Consider the following 17,113-nt stretch of genomic DNA (forward strand, 5'->3'; position numbering starts at 1 on the left):
TACCATCAGCTTGAGAAGCTTTGTTGCTAAGCTCCACAAACTCTGGATAGAGCTTTTTGAGAGGAACACCTGACGCATTGTGCCAACCGTCCCAAGCAAACAGCAGCTTCTTGTAGCTTCTAGAGGTGGCCATGATGTCAGTGAGCTCTTCAAAACAAAACATATGCAAAAACCACTCAGTTAGAGAGAGAGAGCCAATACGACGACATACAGTCAGGACCATAAATATTTGGACAGAGACATATTCTTTCTAATTCTAATTTTGTTTCTGTACTTTACCAAAGTGAATATTAAATAGAACAACTTAGGTGCCATTGTAGTGCATACTTTTAGCTTTTATTCCAGGGGTTTAACAAAAAGATTGCATTAATAATGTAAAAAACTGAAGCATGTTTTAACACAATCCCTTCATTTCATGGGCTCGTAAGTAATTGGACAATTGACTTACATGCTATTGCATGGGCAGGTCTGGGCAATTCCCTTGTTATGTCATTATGAGTGAAGCAGATAAAAGGACTGGAGTGGATTATAGGACTTGTGCTGTCATGGTGGCCTGTCTGACTCCTCCCCCTCCAGCAGCTGCTGCTCATCTCCCTCAGCTGTGACTACTCACCTCATCAAGCCTCTGCTCTTCTTAAGGAGACCCAGCTCCAGCAATCATCGCCAGTCCGTTAACCCTGACGGTGCCCTTGTCTCCTGAAGCTCTACGTCTGGCCCCTTAGTCTCTGCACTAAGTTAACCTTGTCTTGTCCTCTGCACTCAGGTTACCTTATCACGCCACGAGAGTCACCTGAGTTCACCATCCGGAGCAGCTACAGCCTCAGCCTTCCACCGCTGACGTTTCCTGCCACTGAGAGCCACAGCCTCTGAGTTCACCATCTGGAGCAGCTACAGCCTCAGCCTTCCTCCGCTGACGTTTCCTGCCACTGAGAGCCACAGCCGCTGTCCTCATCTAGACCACGGCCACGCCACCGAGCGTCCACGCTTATCAAGATCACCACGCCACACCAGGGTTCAAGATCCTGCCCACGAACATTGTCTCGCTCCCGCTCTAGAAATTCTGGATCTACACTCGAGAGCCACAGCCACGATTACCCACTACACCATCAACAACCGCAAGAAACATTAAGAAAATAAAAACTTCTTCACTCACCTGCCTCTGCCTTCTGGGTTTTCAGCATCTGGGTCTTCCTCCGCGTTCTAGTCATGACAGAACGGACTGGCCAGAACCCCGACCCAGCTGACCCGGAAGGACTCCGTGTGGCAGTCCAACAGCAGGGCATCATGCTCGGACGTCAAGCTGACGCTTTGGGACAGATGGCCTCCGCCCAGCAGGAGTTATTTCGACGTCTGGACAGCATGACACAGACTTTGTTGGAATTAACCCGGCAACGACCCGGTTCCACGGCTCCTGCCTCACCTCCGCTCTCCGACAACCAGACCGCTTCCGCTTCCTCCTCCGCCCCGGAGAATTACCGACTACACCCCGAACCGTTCCATGGTGACGTTGAGGCTTGCGGAGGGTTTTTGCTACAATGTCAGCTCCTTTTCCAACAGGCCCCCCGGTTCTATCAATCTGATCATAGCAAGATCACTCTCATTGTCAATTCCCTCAGGAGTAAAGCGCTACAATGGGCTGAGGCTTTTCTGGCGGCTAATCCCATATCTCATCTCCCGTTTAATCGCTTAATCGACGAATTTCGGTTAGTTTTTGATCAACCTAGGAAACAGGAAGAAGCCACCAGACGTTTGCTGAGCCTCAAGCAACGCAATCGATCTGTCAGCGACCACGTGATAGACTTTAGGATCTTAGCAGTGGAGGCCGGATGGACTGACCCAGCTCTAAAAGGGGTCTTTTATCAGTCCTTAAATGAAAATATCAAGGATCACTTATGTTCACAGCCTGAGGCTTCCTCCTTCGAAGAATTAGTGTCCGCCGCGTTACGTTCTGACACCCGCCTCAGAGAACGTAATCGTGAATGTTATCCTGTAACCCGAAAGACACCATCTACTAATCCGGTTGCTTTTCCTGCCTATCCTGTTGAATCTTCCCCTTTCAGATCGCGAGAGCCACCAGTGGAACCTATGCAGGTTGGTCATGCCAAGCTGTCTGAAGAAGAGCGGCAGAAACGTAGAGAGGAGGGACTATGCTTCTACTGCGGTAAACCCGGTCATCAGGTTTCCCAATGTTCACTACGTTTAAACTCCAGAACCCCCCGCTAGACGACAGGCCGCGGGTGGGTAAGTCTGTCGCACACACATCTAAGAAGTTTTGCTACATTCCTGTCAAGCTATGTTTTAAGACCGGCATTTCCGAGATTCTAGCTTTAATAGATTCTGGGGCCGAGCAGAGCCTTATTGACAAATCTTGTAAAATCACTCTCGTTACCTACCGAACCGTTAGAAACCCTATTAAGACTGCCGGGCTAGGGGATCAACACCTCTCAGTCATCACTCATCGCACCGGTCCCATTCTACTGATCTCGTCCGGTAATCACCATGAGTCCATTAAGTTTTTCATTACTCACTCTCCTCGCAATCCGGTCGTTCTAGGCTGCTCCTGGTTGAAAATTCACAACCCCCTGTTGGACTGGGTTCACCAGCGTATTAACTCTTGGAGTAAGCACTGTCTAGCTAATTGTCTTCAGTCTGCTATTCCCGCGGTTCCTTCCACAACCTTCACTCTCACAGAACCCATAGATCTCTCCACTATTCCTTCATGTTATCATGATCTCAAAGCTGTTTTTAGCAAATGTAAAGCTAATGCTTTACCGTACCACCGGCCCTATGATTGCGCTATCGAGCTCCTTCAGGGGTCCACTTTGCCTAAAGGTCATCTTTATAACTTATCAGGTCCCGAAAAGTCCGCCATGGAAACTTATATCCATGAGGCCCTCTCTTCCGGTCACATCCGTCCTTCCTCTTCACCTGTGGGTGCGGGGTTTTTCTTTGTAGAGAAAAAGGATAAAACCCTGCGACCTTGTATTGATTACCGTGAACTAAACGCCATCACCATCAAAGATAAATACGCTCTCCCTCTCATCAGCTCGGTTTTTGATTCCGTCCAGGGCGCTCAGATCTTTTCCAAACTCGATCTACGCAATGCTTACCATCTAGTTCGCATTAAAGAAGGGGATGAATGGAAGACCGCATTTAATACCCCGCTGGGCCACTATGAGTACCTGGTCATGCCTTTTGGCTTAACCAACGCACCAGCCGTCTTTCAGAGGCTGGTGAACGACGTCCTTAGAGATTTCATTAATCGTTTCGTTTTTGTATATCTCGATGATATTCTGATTTTTTTTCTAGTGATCCCGTCCAACACGAGAACCACGTACGTCAAGTCCTAGCCCGCCTGCTCGAGAACCAATTATTTGTGAAGGCCGAAAAGTGCCGATTTCACGCTTCCTCCGTCCAGTTTCTCGGGTACATCCTCGAGGCGGGGAGCATTCGTCCCGACCCGGCTAAAATCGAAGCCGTTACCCAGTGGAACCCACCGGCCTCCCGCAAAAAGTTACAGCAGTTCCTTGGCTTCGCAAATTTTTATAGGTTTATTAGGAACTACAGTAGCATCGCCGCTCCTTTAACTCAGCTGACCTCCACCACCAAACCTTTCCGGTGGAACCCTGACGCCCAGGCCGCCTTTGACACCCTCAAGTCCTTGTTTAGTTCTGCGCCCATCCTCACTCAACCCGACACTACCCGGCAGTTCATTGTGGAGGTCGACGCCTCGGATACCGGGGTCGGCGCTGTCCTCTCTCAAAAGGAAGTTTCCTCTGGAAAACTCAAACCCTGTGCATTTTATTCACGGAAACTGTCACCTGCGGAAAGAAACTACGATGTGGGTAATCGTGAGCTGCTGGCCATCAAGCTTGCGCTGGAGGAGTGGCGGCATTGGCTAGAAGGAGCTGATCTACCGTTCATAGTCTGGACGGATCATAAAAACCTGGCCTACTTGCGCTCTGCCAAACGCCTTAACTCACGTCAAGCTCGGTGGTGTTTATTTTTTGATAGATTCAAGTTTACCATTACTTACAGACCTGGCAGTCGGAACACCAAACCTGATGCCCTCTCACGCCAATTCAGTCCTGACGACTCCTCGGCTCCTACCACCATCCTTCCATCCACCTGTATCGTTGGAAACCTTACCTGGGATGTCGAAAACCGGGTTATCAATGCCCAAGGTGAGGAACCTAAACCCGACTCCTGTCCTGATGGTGTCCTCTTCGTTCCCTCCTCACTTAGGTCTGACGTTCTCGCCTGGGGACACTGCTCACGGGTCGCTTGTCACGGCTGAGTTTTCCGGACTCTTAACCTCCTACGTAAAAGATTCTTCTGGCCTAGAATGGACAAGGATGTTCGTGAGTACGTCGCCGCCTGTACTACTTGCGCTCGGTCCAAGGCCTCCAGCTCCCCTCCCGCTGGCCTCCTACATCCTTTGCCCACGCCTCATAGACCCTGGTCACATATTGCAGTGGATTTTGTGACTGGATTACCCGCGTCCAAGGGTAACACTGTTATTTTTACGGTCATTGATCGTTTTTCCAAATCGGCCCAATTTATTCCATTACCTCAGTTACCTTCTGCCACTGAAACTGCCGATCTTCTGGTTCACCATGTTTTCCGTCATCATGGCATCCCCACAGATATCGTTTCTGACAGGGGCCCTCAATTTGTTTCCCACGTCTGGAAGGCCTTTTGCTCTGCTCTGGGGGCCACGGCCAGTTTATCCTCCGGTTACCATCCCCAGACCAATGGCCAAGCTGAGCGGGCGAATCAAGAGCTAGAGGCTGCTCTTCGTTGCCTGGCAGCCCAGAACCCATCCGATTGGGCTGACTTCTTGGTCTGGATAGAATATGCCCACAATTCCCACGTGTCCTCTGCTACTGGGATCTCCCCCTTTGAAGCTTCGTTGGGTTTTTCTCCTCCTCTGTTCCCCGCTCAGGAGCTAGACCTCGCCGTTCCGTCTGTTCAGCACCATCTCCAGCGCTGCCAGCGTGTCTGGAACCAGACTAGAGAGGCCCTACTTCGCACTAAGGAGGACAACTGCAGAATCGCCAACCGTCACAGGGTGGCGGGTCCCTCGTACCAGGTCGGTCAAAAGGTGTGGCTCTCGTCTAAAAACATCCCGTTGCAGGTCTCATCTCGTAAACTGGCACCTAGATTCATCGGCCCCTACGTCATTGACCGCATTCTCAACCCCTCCTGTGTCTGCCTACGTCTGCCTGCCGCACTCAAGGTGCACCCCACATTCCACATCTCTCACATTAAACCTGTTCTGGACAGCCCTTTGTGCCCGCCTTCCGCTTCCCCACCACCCGCCCGTATCATTGATGGGGCTCCGGCGTTCACTGCTTCTCGTATCCTGGATATCCGTCGCCGTGGCCGTGGTCACCAGTACCTGGTGGATTGGGAAGGGTACGGTCCTGAGGAACGTTCATGGGTCTCCCGTTCCCCCATCCTCGACCCTTCCCTCATCCGCGACTTCTTCCGTGATCATCCGGATCGCCGCCCTGGACCGCCTGGAGGCGGTCGTTGAGGGGGGGGTACTGTCATGGTGGCCTGTCTGACTCCTCCCCCTCCAGCAGCTGCTGCTCATCTCCCTCAGCTGTGACTACTCACCTTATCAAGCCTCTGCTCTTCTTAAGGAGACCCAGCTCCAGCAATCATCGCCAGTCCGTTAACCCTGACGGTGCCCTTGTCTCCTGAAGCTCTATGTCTGGCCCCTTAGTCTCTGCACTAAGTTAACCTTGTCTTGTCCTCTGCACTCAGGTTACCTTATCACGCCACGAGAGTCACCTGAGTTCACCATCCGGAGCAGCTACAGCCTCAGCCTTCCACCGCTGACGTTTCCTGCCACTGAGAGCCACAGCCTCTGAGTTCACCATCTGGAGCAGCTACAGCCTCAGCCTTCCTCCGCTGACGTTTCCTGCCACTGAGAGCCACAGCCGCTGTCCTCATCTAGACCACGGCCACGCCACCGAGCGTCCACGCTTATCAAGATCACCACGCCACACCAGGGTTCAAGATCCTGCCCACGAACATTGTCTCGCTCCCGCTCTAGAAATTCTGGATCTACACTCGAGAGCCACAGCCACGATTACCCACTACACCATCAACAACCGCAAGAAACATTAAGAAAATAAAAACTTCTTCACTCACCTGCCTCTGCCTTCTGGGTTTTCAGCATCTGGGTCTTCCTCCGCGTTCTAGTCATGACATGTGCTTGCATTTTGAAGATTTTGCTGTGAACAGACAACATGAGGTCAAAGGAGCTCTTCATGCAGGGGAAAGGAGCCATCATTGGAAAACAGAAAAAAAACATGCGAGAAATTGCTACAGTATTAGGAGTGGCACAATCAACATTGTGGTACATCCCGAGAAAGAAAGAAAGCACTGGTAAACTCAGCAACGCAAAAACACCCGGACGTCCACGGAAGAAAACAGTGGTGAATGATCGCAGAATCATTTCCATGGTGAAGAGGAACCCGTTCATAACAACCAACCAAGTGAACAACACTCTACAGGAGGTAGGCGTATCAATATCCAAGTCTACCATCAGAAGAGGACTGCATGAAAGTAGATACAGAGGGTACACTGCAAGATGCAAGCCACTCATAAGCCTCAAGAATAGGATGGCTAGATTGGACTTTGCTAAAAAGCATCTAAAAAAGCCATCACAGTTCTGGAAAAACATTCTTTGGACAGATGAAACAAAAATCAACCTCTACCAGAATGATGGCAAGAGAAAAGTCAGGAGAAGACATGGAGAAGCTCATGATCCAAAGCACACTACAGCGTCAGTAAAACACTGTGGAGGCAGTGTGATGGTCTGGGGGTGCATGGCTGCTAGTGGCACCAGGACACTAGTGTTTATTGATGATGTGACACAGGACAGAAGCAGCCCAATGAATTCTGAGCTGTTCAGAGACATCCTGTCTGCGCAGATCCAGGGGAATACAGCCAAACTGATTGTACGGCATTTCATAATATAGTTGGACAACGACCCAAAACATACAGCCAAAGAAACTCGGGAGTTTATTAAAGCAAATAGGTGGAATATTCTTTAATGGCCAAGTCAGTCACCTGATCTTAACCCAATTGAGCATGCATTTCACTTGTTGAAACTTTAAAATTCACTGTGGTCATGTAAAGAAAATGAAAAAAATGTGTCACTGTCCAAATATTTATGGTCCTGACTGTAAATCCACTAATGCTGATAAGCCAAAAAAGATTCTAAGGAAAATGAGTTGAACTTGTTCTTTCTGCCGTGAAAGCTCTCATGATATCAAATGTTAAAACACCATCAAAATCCCAACAAGGGAAACCAGTAGGAATAACAGGGTGAGGGTTAAGTGGAGGTAAAAAAAAATGTTACTGGAAGCCCGTTTCCTACGTTAAATGATTCCTCGATGGAAAAAGTAATTATACACAAACGGTAACGAGCTACTTTCTTTCCAAGCCATTCTTTTTAGCTGACATGATTGTTTTTGTTCCATCACTCTGTTGGTTTCCCACAGTTACTTTGGGCAGTCCTCTCTAACAAAACACAAAGGCCATCGTTAACAATAAATGCCTGCCATGTTAAAAGCTGCTGTTTCTTAAGAGGTCCATTCAACACATGTTCACAACACTTCCCCTGGATGCCTCAATAAAGCCCATCCTGTTACTTCCAATAACTGGTAACATCTCAACATTGGTTGTTCTCCCAATACTTTCCCTGCACATAAACACTTCCTACTCTTCAATACGGCCATGCACCAGATCATTAGCATTTGTAGAGTTCCTGCATCTTACCCTTTGACAAACATTTATTCTTGGCATGTTTACTCACCAGGCTCCAGACTCCAGCTTACATTTGGCTGTGGGTAAACCTTAGCTGTGGAATAAATACTGTCCATAGTGCTGAGAATGGTGTTATACTTTAAAAACAGAGGGGAAAAAAGATTAGTTTGGTGTTTACATACAACTAAACACTGACAGAAACATTGCAACATGAACACAGAAAACAGACAGGAGAGGAATCGAACCTTCTCTCGTTCTCCCTGGGGAAGGTTGGCAGCACCCAATGACTTGATCTTTTCCATCAGCTTTTTGTCTTTACGGTCAGGGAGCGTGTTGAGAACCTCGTCAGTGAAGACAGTCTTGGCCTTCAACCCCCAGGCTTCAATGAAAGCTTGCTCTTCAAGAGAAGCTGCCACCTAAAAGTCACAAAAAAGTAGAAACTAATGGAAAAAAAAAACAAGGTTCCACATCCTAATACAGTCTTTGGAAACATTTTAACTTTTACAGAGTGAAAGGATCCTGTACTTTTTCCTCACAACCTATGACAACTTCTGCTTTGTTAAAGCCTTTTATATGCACACATCCATATTATTATGAACTGACCTACGTCGCTATATGAGCCCTTTTTTTTTGTACTTGCTCTTGATCAAACTGAATGGAACAGCAACTTCCACGAAAACGAGCGGGTTCTCACATTGTGACATCACAAAGTGAGGAACAGCCCCTTCCAGGAAGAGTCTGCGCCGCCTGTCCCGCCCCCAACGCTTTCATTTTATAGCCACAATATACACATCCATCCCCATCAAGAATAGCATGATATAGGCCCTTTTAAAGGCAAACTGTATAGGATATTCCACAGAGAACACATTTCAGATGTTGTTCTGTTGCACTGATGTCACCATGGGTTCTTGAATCGAAATCCTCGTTCTTTTATCCGTTATGAACTATATGTTGTATTTACAGCATCCATCTTTGATGTAGAGTGTTTGGAAGAATCATCATGATTCCCTCGTGCTGACCTTACCACCCCACTGAATCTGAGGAGATTTTCTTTATTGCAGTCTGAAAGGTTAAGAACACAGACATTCTCAGGAAGTAATGACAGTGTATGAGAGAAAAAAACCGCAGGCTCTTTTTTTTTTCAGGTGTGGGACCTTGTGTTGTACATGTGCTAAGCATTAATTTGTTCTTATTCTACTGCATTTTTTTCTGCTCGTTAAACAAAAATCCAGCAGCATCAGTTTAAGACAGCCGTGTTAGTGCAGTTCCATGGCATTCAATGAGCTAGCAAACCTAAAGATGATGTGCTTGAACATTGATGGGGACTCAAAGCAGTTCCTCATAACTCACAGGCCATAGTTTGCTCAACACACATCCTGAAAAACCCAAGACAACAGAAGCTTCTCCACACAAATGTTTATGTTGAAGGTTCTGATCTGCTTCAGTCACATCCTTCACTTCACTGCAAGGGAAGACAAAGATGACTTTTTCCAACCTTTTTTCACCATTTATCCACTTTGATAATCATTCAATGCCACAGAAACAAGGTAATGATGATAATCTTGCCATAAAAAAGTTGCTATAGGACAAATGCTGTGATTTACCCATTAGTGTCCTTTTACTCATTTACCCAAGATGCTTGTGTAAAGGTCAGGCACTAAAGTAAAACCGCTCAGAGGTTAATGTCTGATGGAAAATTTTAAACATGAAAAAGTAATCTGCAGTCTAACTTCTGGATGCAGTAGGATTCTAAAGACACACATTCATATTTCACTTAGTGTGGTTGTATAATTATTAAATGATCACAGAAATGTCTTTAAAATCCTTAACATTTTGAAGTTTTAGTGCAGGTGGATAAAAATTGATAGATCTGCTTTGACAAGAGTTTTTTTTTTCAACTAAGGCTCTGGTAAATCAAATAAACTCCTTAGCAAGTATCATCAAATCCATCAAAGGATCATTTAAACTGTGTTTGCTTTAGACTTCAAACCTTATTGATTTGTATAGCACCTTTCATTTTGGTTAAAAACACAAAGCGCTAAACATAAAAACAGATAAAAAAGTCGTAAAATGTGAAAATAATTGAAAACGGACAACACAGGATAATCACACACAGATGGGACCCCTCCTTCAGCAGATTCCACCCTCCACCCACCCAGTTCCCCCAGTAGAACCCTGAACAAAAACAAAGAACTGCAGCATAAAGAAAAGTCTGGCTTGGTACTGCTGTGAGGAACTGATATAATAGGGATCCATTTAATCCAAGGCCCAGCCGGATCACAGGGGTCATTACCACAACGCCCGCCCAACACAGAGCAGCCCAGAGCCCACTCCATGGCTATTACACCACAGAGTGGGACCCCAAGCAGCCCAATGAAAATGAGCACCACAGCAACAGCACCCCCTGCAGGCAGAGTCGGTGGTGCCCCAGAACAATGGATCCCCAAGAGGAAACACTGGATTATGAAATATCAAAATAAAAATTATAATAACAATGACAAAAATAATATAAGATATATTAATATTAGTGATAAAAATAAATAATATAACAAAAATAAAAAATTACAATAAAAAAATAACATAAAATACATAAAAAGATTAAAATGTAACCTTACATATCATAAATATAATAACAATGAAAAGGGTAGTATATTAAAAACATAAAAATCATGATAACAAAAATAAAAATTTAAATAATAATAATAATAAAAAAATTAAGGAGAGAAAATAGATAAATCAATAAATAGATAATGAGTAAAACAATTAGGCATTTACCAAAGTCATGTAAAAGCCAGATTAAAAAGGCACGTCTTGAGACTCTTCCTAAAAACCTCTACAGACTCTGCGGCCCTAAGGTTCTCTGGTAGGCTGTTCTGCAGGCGATGTACCACCTGTTCTGCAGGTGGAACAAGGCGTCACCGTGTGTCTTGGTACTCACCTTTGGAGAGGCCCGTGCCAGAGGATCTCAGGGTCCGCTAGGGGTCATACTTTAAAATAACATTATTTAAATAAGAAGGCACAAGAGCATTACAAAATTTATAAACCATTTCAAGCTTAGTGAAGCGCAGTGTAGAGTGAAGAGAGAGGTGGCAAAGGCCAAACAGAAAGCTTACGATGAGCTATAGGACAGGTTAGACACAAAGGAAGGAGAGAAGGATTTGTACAGCCTGGCCAGACAGAGAGACAGGATGGAAGGACATGTAACAGATAAGGGTGATTAAGGACAGAGATGGAAAGGTTCTAACAACCCAGGAGAGTGTACAGAAAAGATGGAAGGAGTATTTTGAGGAGCTGATGAACGAGGAAAATGACAGGGAAAGAAGGGAGGAAGATGTGGATGTTGTGGAGCAGGAAGTAGCAGAGATTGGAAAAGATGAGGTTAGGAAGGCTCTGAAAAGGACGAAGAGCGGAAAGGCCGTTGGTCCTGATGACGTACCTGTGGAGGTATGGAAGTGCTTAGGAGAGAAGAAGGTAGAAGCGTTAGGCTACAGGGGGCTGAGGTGAAGAAGGTGCAGGAGTTTAAAGTACTTGGGATCAACAGTTCAGGATAATGGGGAGTGTGGAAAAAGAGGTGAAGAGGCGAGTGCAGGCAGGTTGGAGCGGGTGGAGGAAAGTGTCAGGAGTGTTGTGTGACAGAAGAGTGTCAGCAAGACTCAAAGGAAAGGTATACAAGACAGTGGTGAGACCAGCTCTGCTCTATGGGTTAGAGACGGTAGCAGTGAGACAGAGACAAGAGGCTGATATGGAGGTAGCAGAGATGAAGATGTTGAGGTTCTCCTTAGGAGTGACCAGGTTAGACAGGATAAGGAACGAGTACATCAGAGGGACGGCTCATGTTGCCTGTGTTAGCGACAAAGTCAGAGAAGCCAGACTGAGATGGTCTGGACATGTTCAGAGGAGGGATAGTGGATATATTGGTAGAAGGATGTTGGAGATGGAACTGCCTGGCAGGAGGGCAAGAGGACGGCCAAAAATGAGATATATGGAGGTCTTAACAGAGGACATGAAGTTGGCTAATGTTAGAGTAGAAGATGTTCATGACAGAGTGAGGTGGAAAAGGATGATTCGCTGTGGCGACCCCTGATGGGAAAAGCCGAAAGAGAAAGAAGATTTAAAGCTTAGTGACTGAGATTGTTGGGAGGAGGTTGCTTTCAGGTCAACATCTGCCTGACACATTTTTCAGCCGGATTTTACGTAGTACGGTCCATAGGTACACCTAATCAGTGTTCTTAAATGTGTTACAGCTGTCTAAGCACACACACGCACATTCAGGGAGAGACGTTCTCCCTCCAGCTGGACTTTTCTTTTTTTAAATTCAAGTTCAGGCTGTGTTGTGTTGCACACATGCTGTGCATCTCATGTTTGCACTTTTCACCTGTCAGTTATCTTCTGTGCCACTCTCTCTGATCTACAGTTTTTATGTAAATGTATCAGACCTGTAGTGATGTGAGGCAGCAAAACCCTGAATTCACTGTCCCGCCTCACAGTTTAGTTATTTTTGACTTTCAGTAAATGAATCCACAAATCTGCATCATGTTGTGTTAAACTGTGCTCATTTTAATACAAACTGAAATGTATCTTTAAAAAAATAATAAAACATTAACCCTACAGGGATCCAGATCAGATTTTGATTTCACAATGGGAGTTAACTTGCTTATGGTTTAAGCTGAGCGTGAAATTCTGGGTGAAGATGAAGAATTATTTTGATCCAAGACAAAGCGGGGCTTAGCTCCACAGAAACATTTAGAAGCGTGCCTTGTTGGCACCATGGCTGAGCTGGAAATATAGACCACGGGCTACGTAGACCTCCCCCCCTTCACCCATTGGGGATTTTTGCTGACATACATATCTGAACTATGGTCCAAGAGCTACCAAAAGCTGATTGTCTGCAAGCGAATCATTGGTGGGTGCGTCTCTGGTGAGCTTTCGAAGATCTGTACCCCCTAAAAAATTACAAATATCAAATTATCCCTTTATAAGCAACAAAAACATTTTTGATGAATGTGAGTTCCAGATATGAGTGTTACCTTGCAGACAGGAAGGTAATGAAGGTAATTGCATACAAAGAGCTTCATATTTTTTAGATTTGTTGAAAAAAAGGTGAAAAAACCTAAAAAATTAAACCTCGTTTTGAATTTCAAGGTCAGGTTTTTCACCACCTGTGACATTGTTGTCTACAACAATGCTGATATATGCCCAAACTTGATACCAAATTGATTCCTATTTATTCTTCCATACCATGCAATGCAATATCAGTGTAGAGAATTATTGGTATTCCTCCCAGAAATTTATATCTTACCCCTACCCCATCTATGCTTAGTGGCTCATAATTTTGGTATACATGGTTTTCATGTATTAGACTTAGAATAACCATTGTTTTTCTATAACCAAGACATATAACTATAAATCCTGTTGATATAAGCTTTGTAAGACTTTACATATAAGAAATGACACATGACCTAACACATAAATATTCATGAGTTTAATGCTAAAACATGGCAACTAGTAAGACATTGTAATACAAAATGTGTAGTACAATTGTCTGTAGGCAATGAGTGTTCGTCAAGCACTAGTACTAGGTGTAGTTTTCAGCAAATACAATATCATCAAGGTTATCAAGTTCAGGAAAATCATTGTCATCTTGGGTGCTTGGGTCTTCGGCACATTTACAAGTTCTTGCGGTAGTAGGTCTCCTCCTGTCCATGTGATGCTTAGCTGTCCATCATCTATTTCCCAGCCATGGCCATATGGCGATGGAATGTCAGGTCTGGTCTTTGTCAGCATTGTACCACAATAACGCTAGATAATTTTCCCTCTAAATGTGCTTTCTCAAATCATCTTTGCATGGGGGAGGAGGCTCATATCAGCTCCACTGCATGCAGATAGCAGGGTTCCTGACTTAGGACTGTATCTTTGTAGAAACTTGTCGTGCCGTAGGGTGTTGATATCAAAACTTGGTGAACCTCCATATAGTAAGCATGTGAACTCCTCAAGCTGCTGAAATGTGTCATTTGCCAATGTACTGTTTCTTCCTAGTGCCAAGAATGTTTGTACATACTCAGGATGTGCTCGTAGGGTTTTCAGTACAGATTTTTTGCCCTTTCTCACAAACGCGCTTGTGGTGTCACAGCCACTGTAAGCATGGATGGCTGGTAATGCAGAGCAGAAGTCCTTTCCACTGTCATTGATCACCTGATTGATGTTGATCAGACCTCTCTTGTTCCCAGTGCCAGTGTCAAACAGCACACTGGGTTCCATTTCTTGCATAAAGTGCAGCAGCAGAACAAAGACATCTGTGTCCAGTGATCTAATGATGATGGCATTTGTTGAGCATCCTTGAGCGGAGTGCAAGCAATGAAGAATAATGCTAGTGTCTGCTTCTTCCTGGGTTGATGCGAGCTCTTCAGTTACACCTGAAATTGTTTCTAGGCCATCATACGATGTCAGGCAGTAACACATATCTTCACAAACAAAGTATACCTTTCTACCTTGAAGCTTTGTTTCATATTGGCATTTCTTCCATTCAACCAGTAAGAAGGAAATGAAGCAAGACAAAAACGTTTTCTTGTCCGTTGGAACATTGGTTAATGAACCTTGAATGAGGTGAGGTTTTGAAGATCCTCTGTACATTCTAATAATGTCTTTACAACCTACTAAGAAGACATGTTGACACAGTTTATAGTAATTTGGAAATTAAGTTTATTACTAAATCACAGCATTTTCTGTTAGTGGTGGCTGATAATAAACAAACTTACTTATTGTTAGTAATGGAAATCACAAAGAAATCATCATGCATATTTAAATACTTCTACTTCTACGGACCTATTTTATGTGTTTTATGCTTTATATTGTCATGTGCTTTTATTAATATTTGTTTTGTTCAGCACTTTGGTGAACCTTGTTCTGTTTAAAGTGCTTTATAAATAAAGTTGAGTTGACATAATACATCCAATGCTTGTATAGCTCTGCACACCACGGATCACCTCCTGAAAGGTAACTTATTACTCAAAGTGGTTAATGATGAAATTGTCATGAACAACACATGGGTGTTAAATAAGCTGATTAAGTATAGTCGCAGTACAGTGATTTTATCTTATAATTATACATTTAGTAGTACAAACAAATAGAACACATGAAGTTTTCTAGCACTGACACCTGTTTTGTAAATACACCATTGAATCAACCTTCGTCTTATCTAAAGCATTATACTTTATTTTAGACATGCAAAATTTTTAACAAAGAAAGACATTTACCTTTAACCATAATTACTGTTCCTGCCAAAACATATAAACTGTAGACAACATCTGTTGAAACCTTATCATTGTTTCATTCACACTGATTCACTTTCACTTTCAGCATATCAAGGTCTTATAAACAATAACAATTTGTATACTAAGCAGATTATGATCACTGTATATTCCCATTCTGAGCACTCTAATTACTGGAAACCAATATAAAGCTCAATATTCTAAATGGTCAGGTACATGGAGACTATTATAGATTCTATTAATGAATACCAAGCTGAAATGTTATATTTGACCTTTTAGCATATTTAGGGGGAAGGGGTAACATAATGACATGTAGAAGGTTTATTATTCATTTTGTGCACCCATACTGTTGTGTATATCATGGCAGAATGAATAGAAATCAAAATGGTATCAAACTGAGGCACATTTTGCTACCATCATGGGTGAAAAAATGCAATTACAAATTCAAAACAATGGTTATCGTAAAGGGTTTTTTTAGCATTTTATTGTCATATATAATATATACCAAGCTTTTTTCATGCAACAGTCCTCAATCACGTATTTTGATTTAGGCAAGGAGCTAATAATGCTACTTAAATTCATTAAAAAGGTTCTTTAGTGTATATGGGCATATATCATGCCACAGCCACACCCACCAGCGATTTACTTACAATAAGATTTGAATGGCTCAAGGTGTATAGATTTCAGAAATATATGTCTGCAAAAGTCCCCAGATGGATGAATAATTTCGGTATCTGGCCAACGGCCTAATAATACCTCACAGAATCTCAGCCAGGTTGGCACATCCAAGTCAGACTCACTCACCTGAAGCTTGGAGTTGTGGTCTGTTAAGTTGGTGTTGTAAGTCCAGCTGGCAGACACACTGAAGTAAAACACCTCTTCGGCGGTGCTGTTGTAATCACTCAGAAACCTCTGGGCGTCAGAGATGGTGTTTACATATTCTCCTGGAAGCCAGTCGGTTGGAAGAGCTTCAGAGAGCCCCAAAACTGGCAGCAGCACTGACCATAGCAACCTGACCGGGCCGGCAGCCATGCTGGGATCCACCTCAGGGCAGAAAAGAAGTGGACGGGAGAACTGAAGTGAACAGATGTGTGTGTGTAGGCAAAATGCTGAGTCATGGTGAGCTTGTTTTTAAGTGCCAGTTGAACCCAGCCCACACTTTTCTGCAGCCCTCCCTCTCAGCACATCCCCGCTAAACATATTTCTCCAGCAGAGGTTGAGCAGACTGGAGAAAGAACAGCGCCAAGTGAGGATGATAAGCGCAACAGCGGCGCGTTATACGGACTAATCTCGCCTTTACGCGCAGCTGTGCGCCGAGCCCGAGGCGCAGCGCGACTTCAGCGCGCAACGTTTCACAGAGTTGCGTGCGCATCCTTGAGGAGCTCGCAGCTTTCGGTCTGTTGTACAATAAGGCCGGTGGAACCAAAAACCACCATGTGCTGCAAGTACAGGCTGCTGCGTCAGACGGAGGCAGCTGTGAGCGGAATAGGTGACTCCAAGCTTCGCCTTCTCCACCCAATGGGGCAATAATTAAGGCTAGAGGCTGCCTGATCATATTTGATGTTAGGGTTTCTACTAAGTTCCTTGATATATTGACTTAAAGTCTTTATTTTTATCCAATCTCTTTTTTTCCTCTTTTAGTATGGAGAAGTCGTTTACTTAATTTAATATTTCAAGACAAAAGTTGCATTTTCAAAGTACTAAATTAAAGTCCCACTCCAATAATTTGATCCATTGTAAAAGCATTCCCAGTCAACCAGTCAGCCCCCTTACCGTCCCCATTGGGAGCTCTCTGGTTACACCTAGCTTACAGCCCCTCACAGCCCCAACCTAACATTAACGGTGCAACAAAAATGGTGAACAATATTGGAGTTATCCAGCTCTACAGTATAGAGCCAGATGCCAGCTCTGAAGAAGAAAATGAAGACGTGGATCTATTAGTCTAGGACAGGGCAGGCAGCTTGTGGGCCCGCTCATCATATTTTTTTATGTCTCAAAAATATATTTTTTTTCAAACTGCATTTTTTCTTCTGTCCCTGATTCACAATGATTTGAATGCA

The 17,113-nt window shown here is 44.4% G+C and overlaps 1 protein-coding gene across 1 annotated transcript; it reads right to left on the minus strand.

Moving 5' to 3' along the window:
* Positions 1 to 86: 86 nt before the first annotated feature.
* Positions 87 to 16,868, minus strand: LOC111946418 (angiotensin-converting enzyme-like). Its single transcript, XM_023949590.1, has 5 exons — positions 15,858 to 16,868; positions 8,031 to 8,201; positions 7,835 to 7,922; positions 6,163 to 6,245; positions 87 to 147 (listed from the first exon to the last, which is right to left on the minus strand). The coding sequence occupies exons 1-4, from the start codon at positions 16,083 to 16,085 to the stop codon at positions 6,214 to 6,216; spliced, it is 519 nt and encodes a 172-aa protein (XP_023805358.1). The 5' UTR covers positions 16,086 to 16,868; the 3' UTR covers positions 87 to 147; positions 6,163 to 6,213.
* Between the last annotated feature and the right edge of the window lie 245 nt (positions 16,869 to 17,113).

The sequence above is a fragment of the Oryzias latipes genome, chromosome 19 (assembly GCF_002234675.1).
Source record: "Oryzias latipes chromosome 19, ASM223467v1".
NCBI lineage: Eukaryota > Metazoa > Chordata > Actinopteri > Beloniformes > Adrianichthyidae > Oryzias > Oryzias latipes.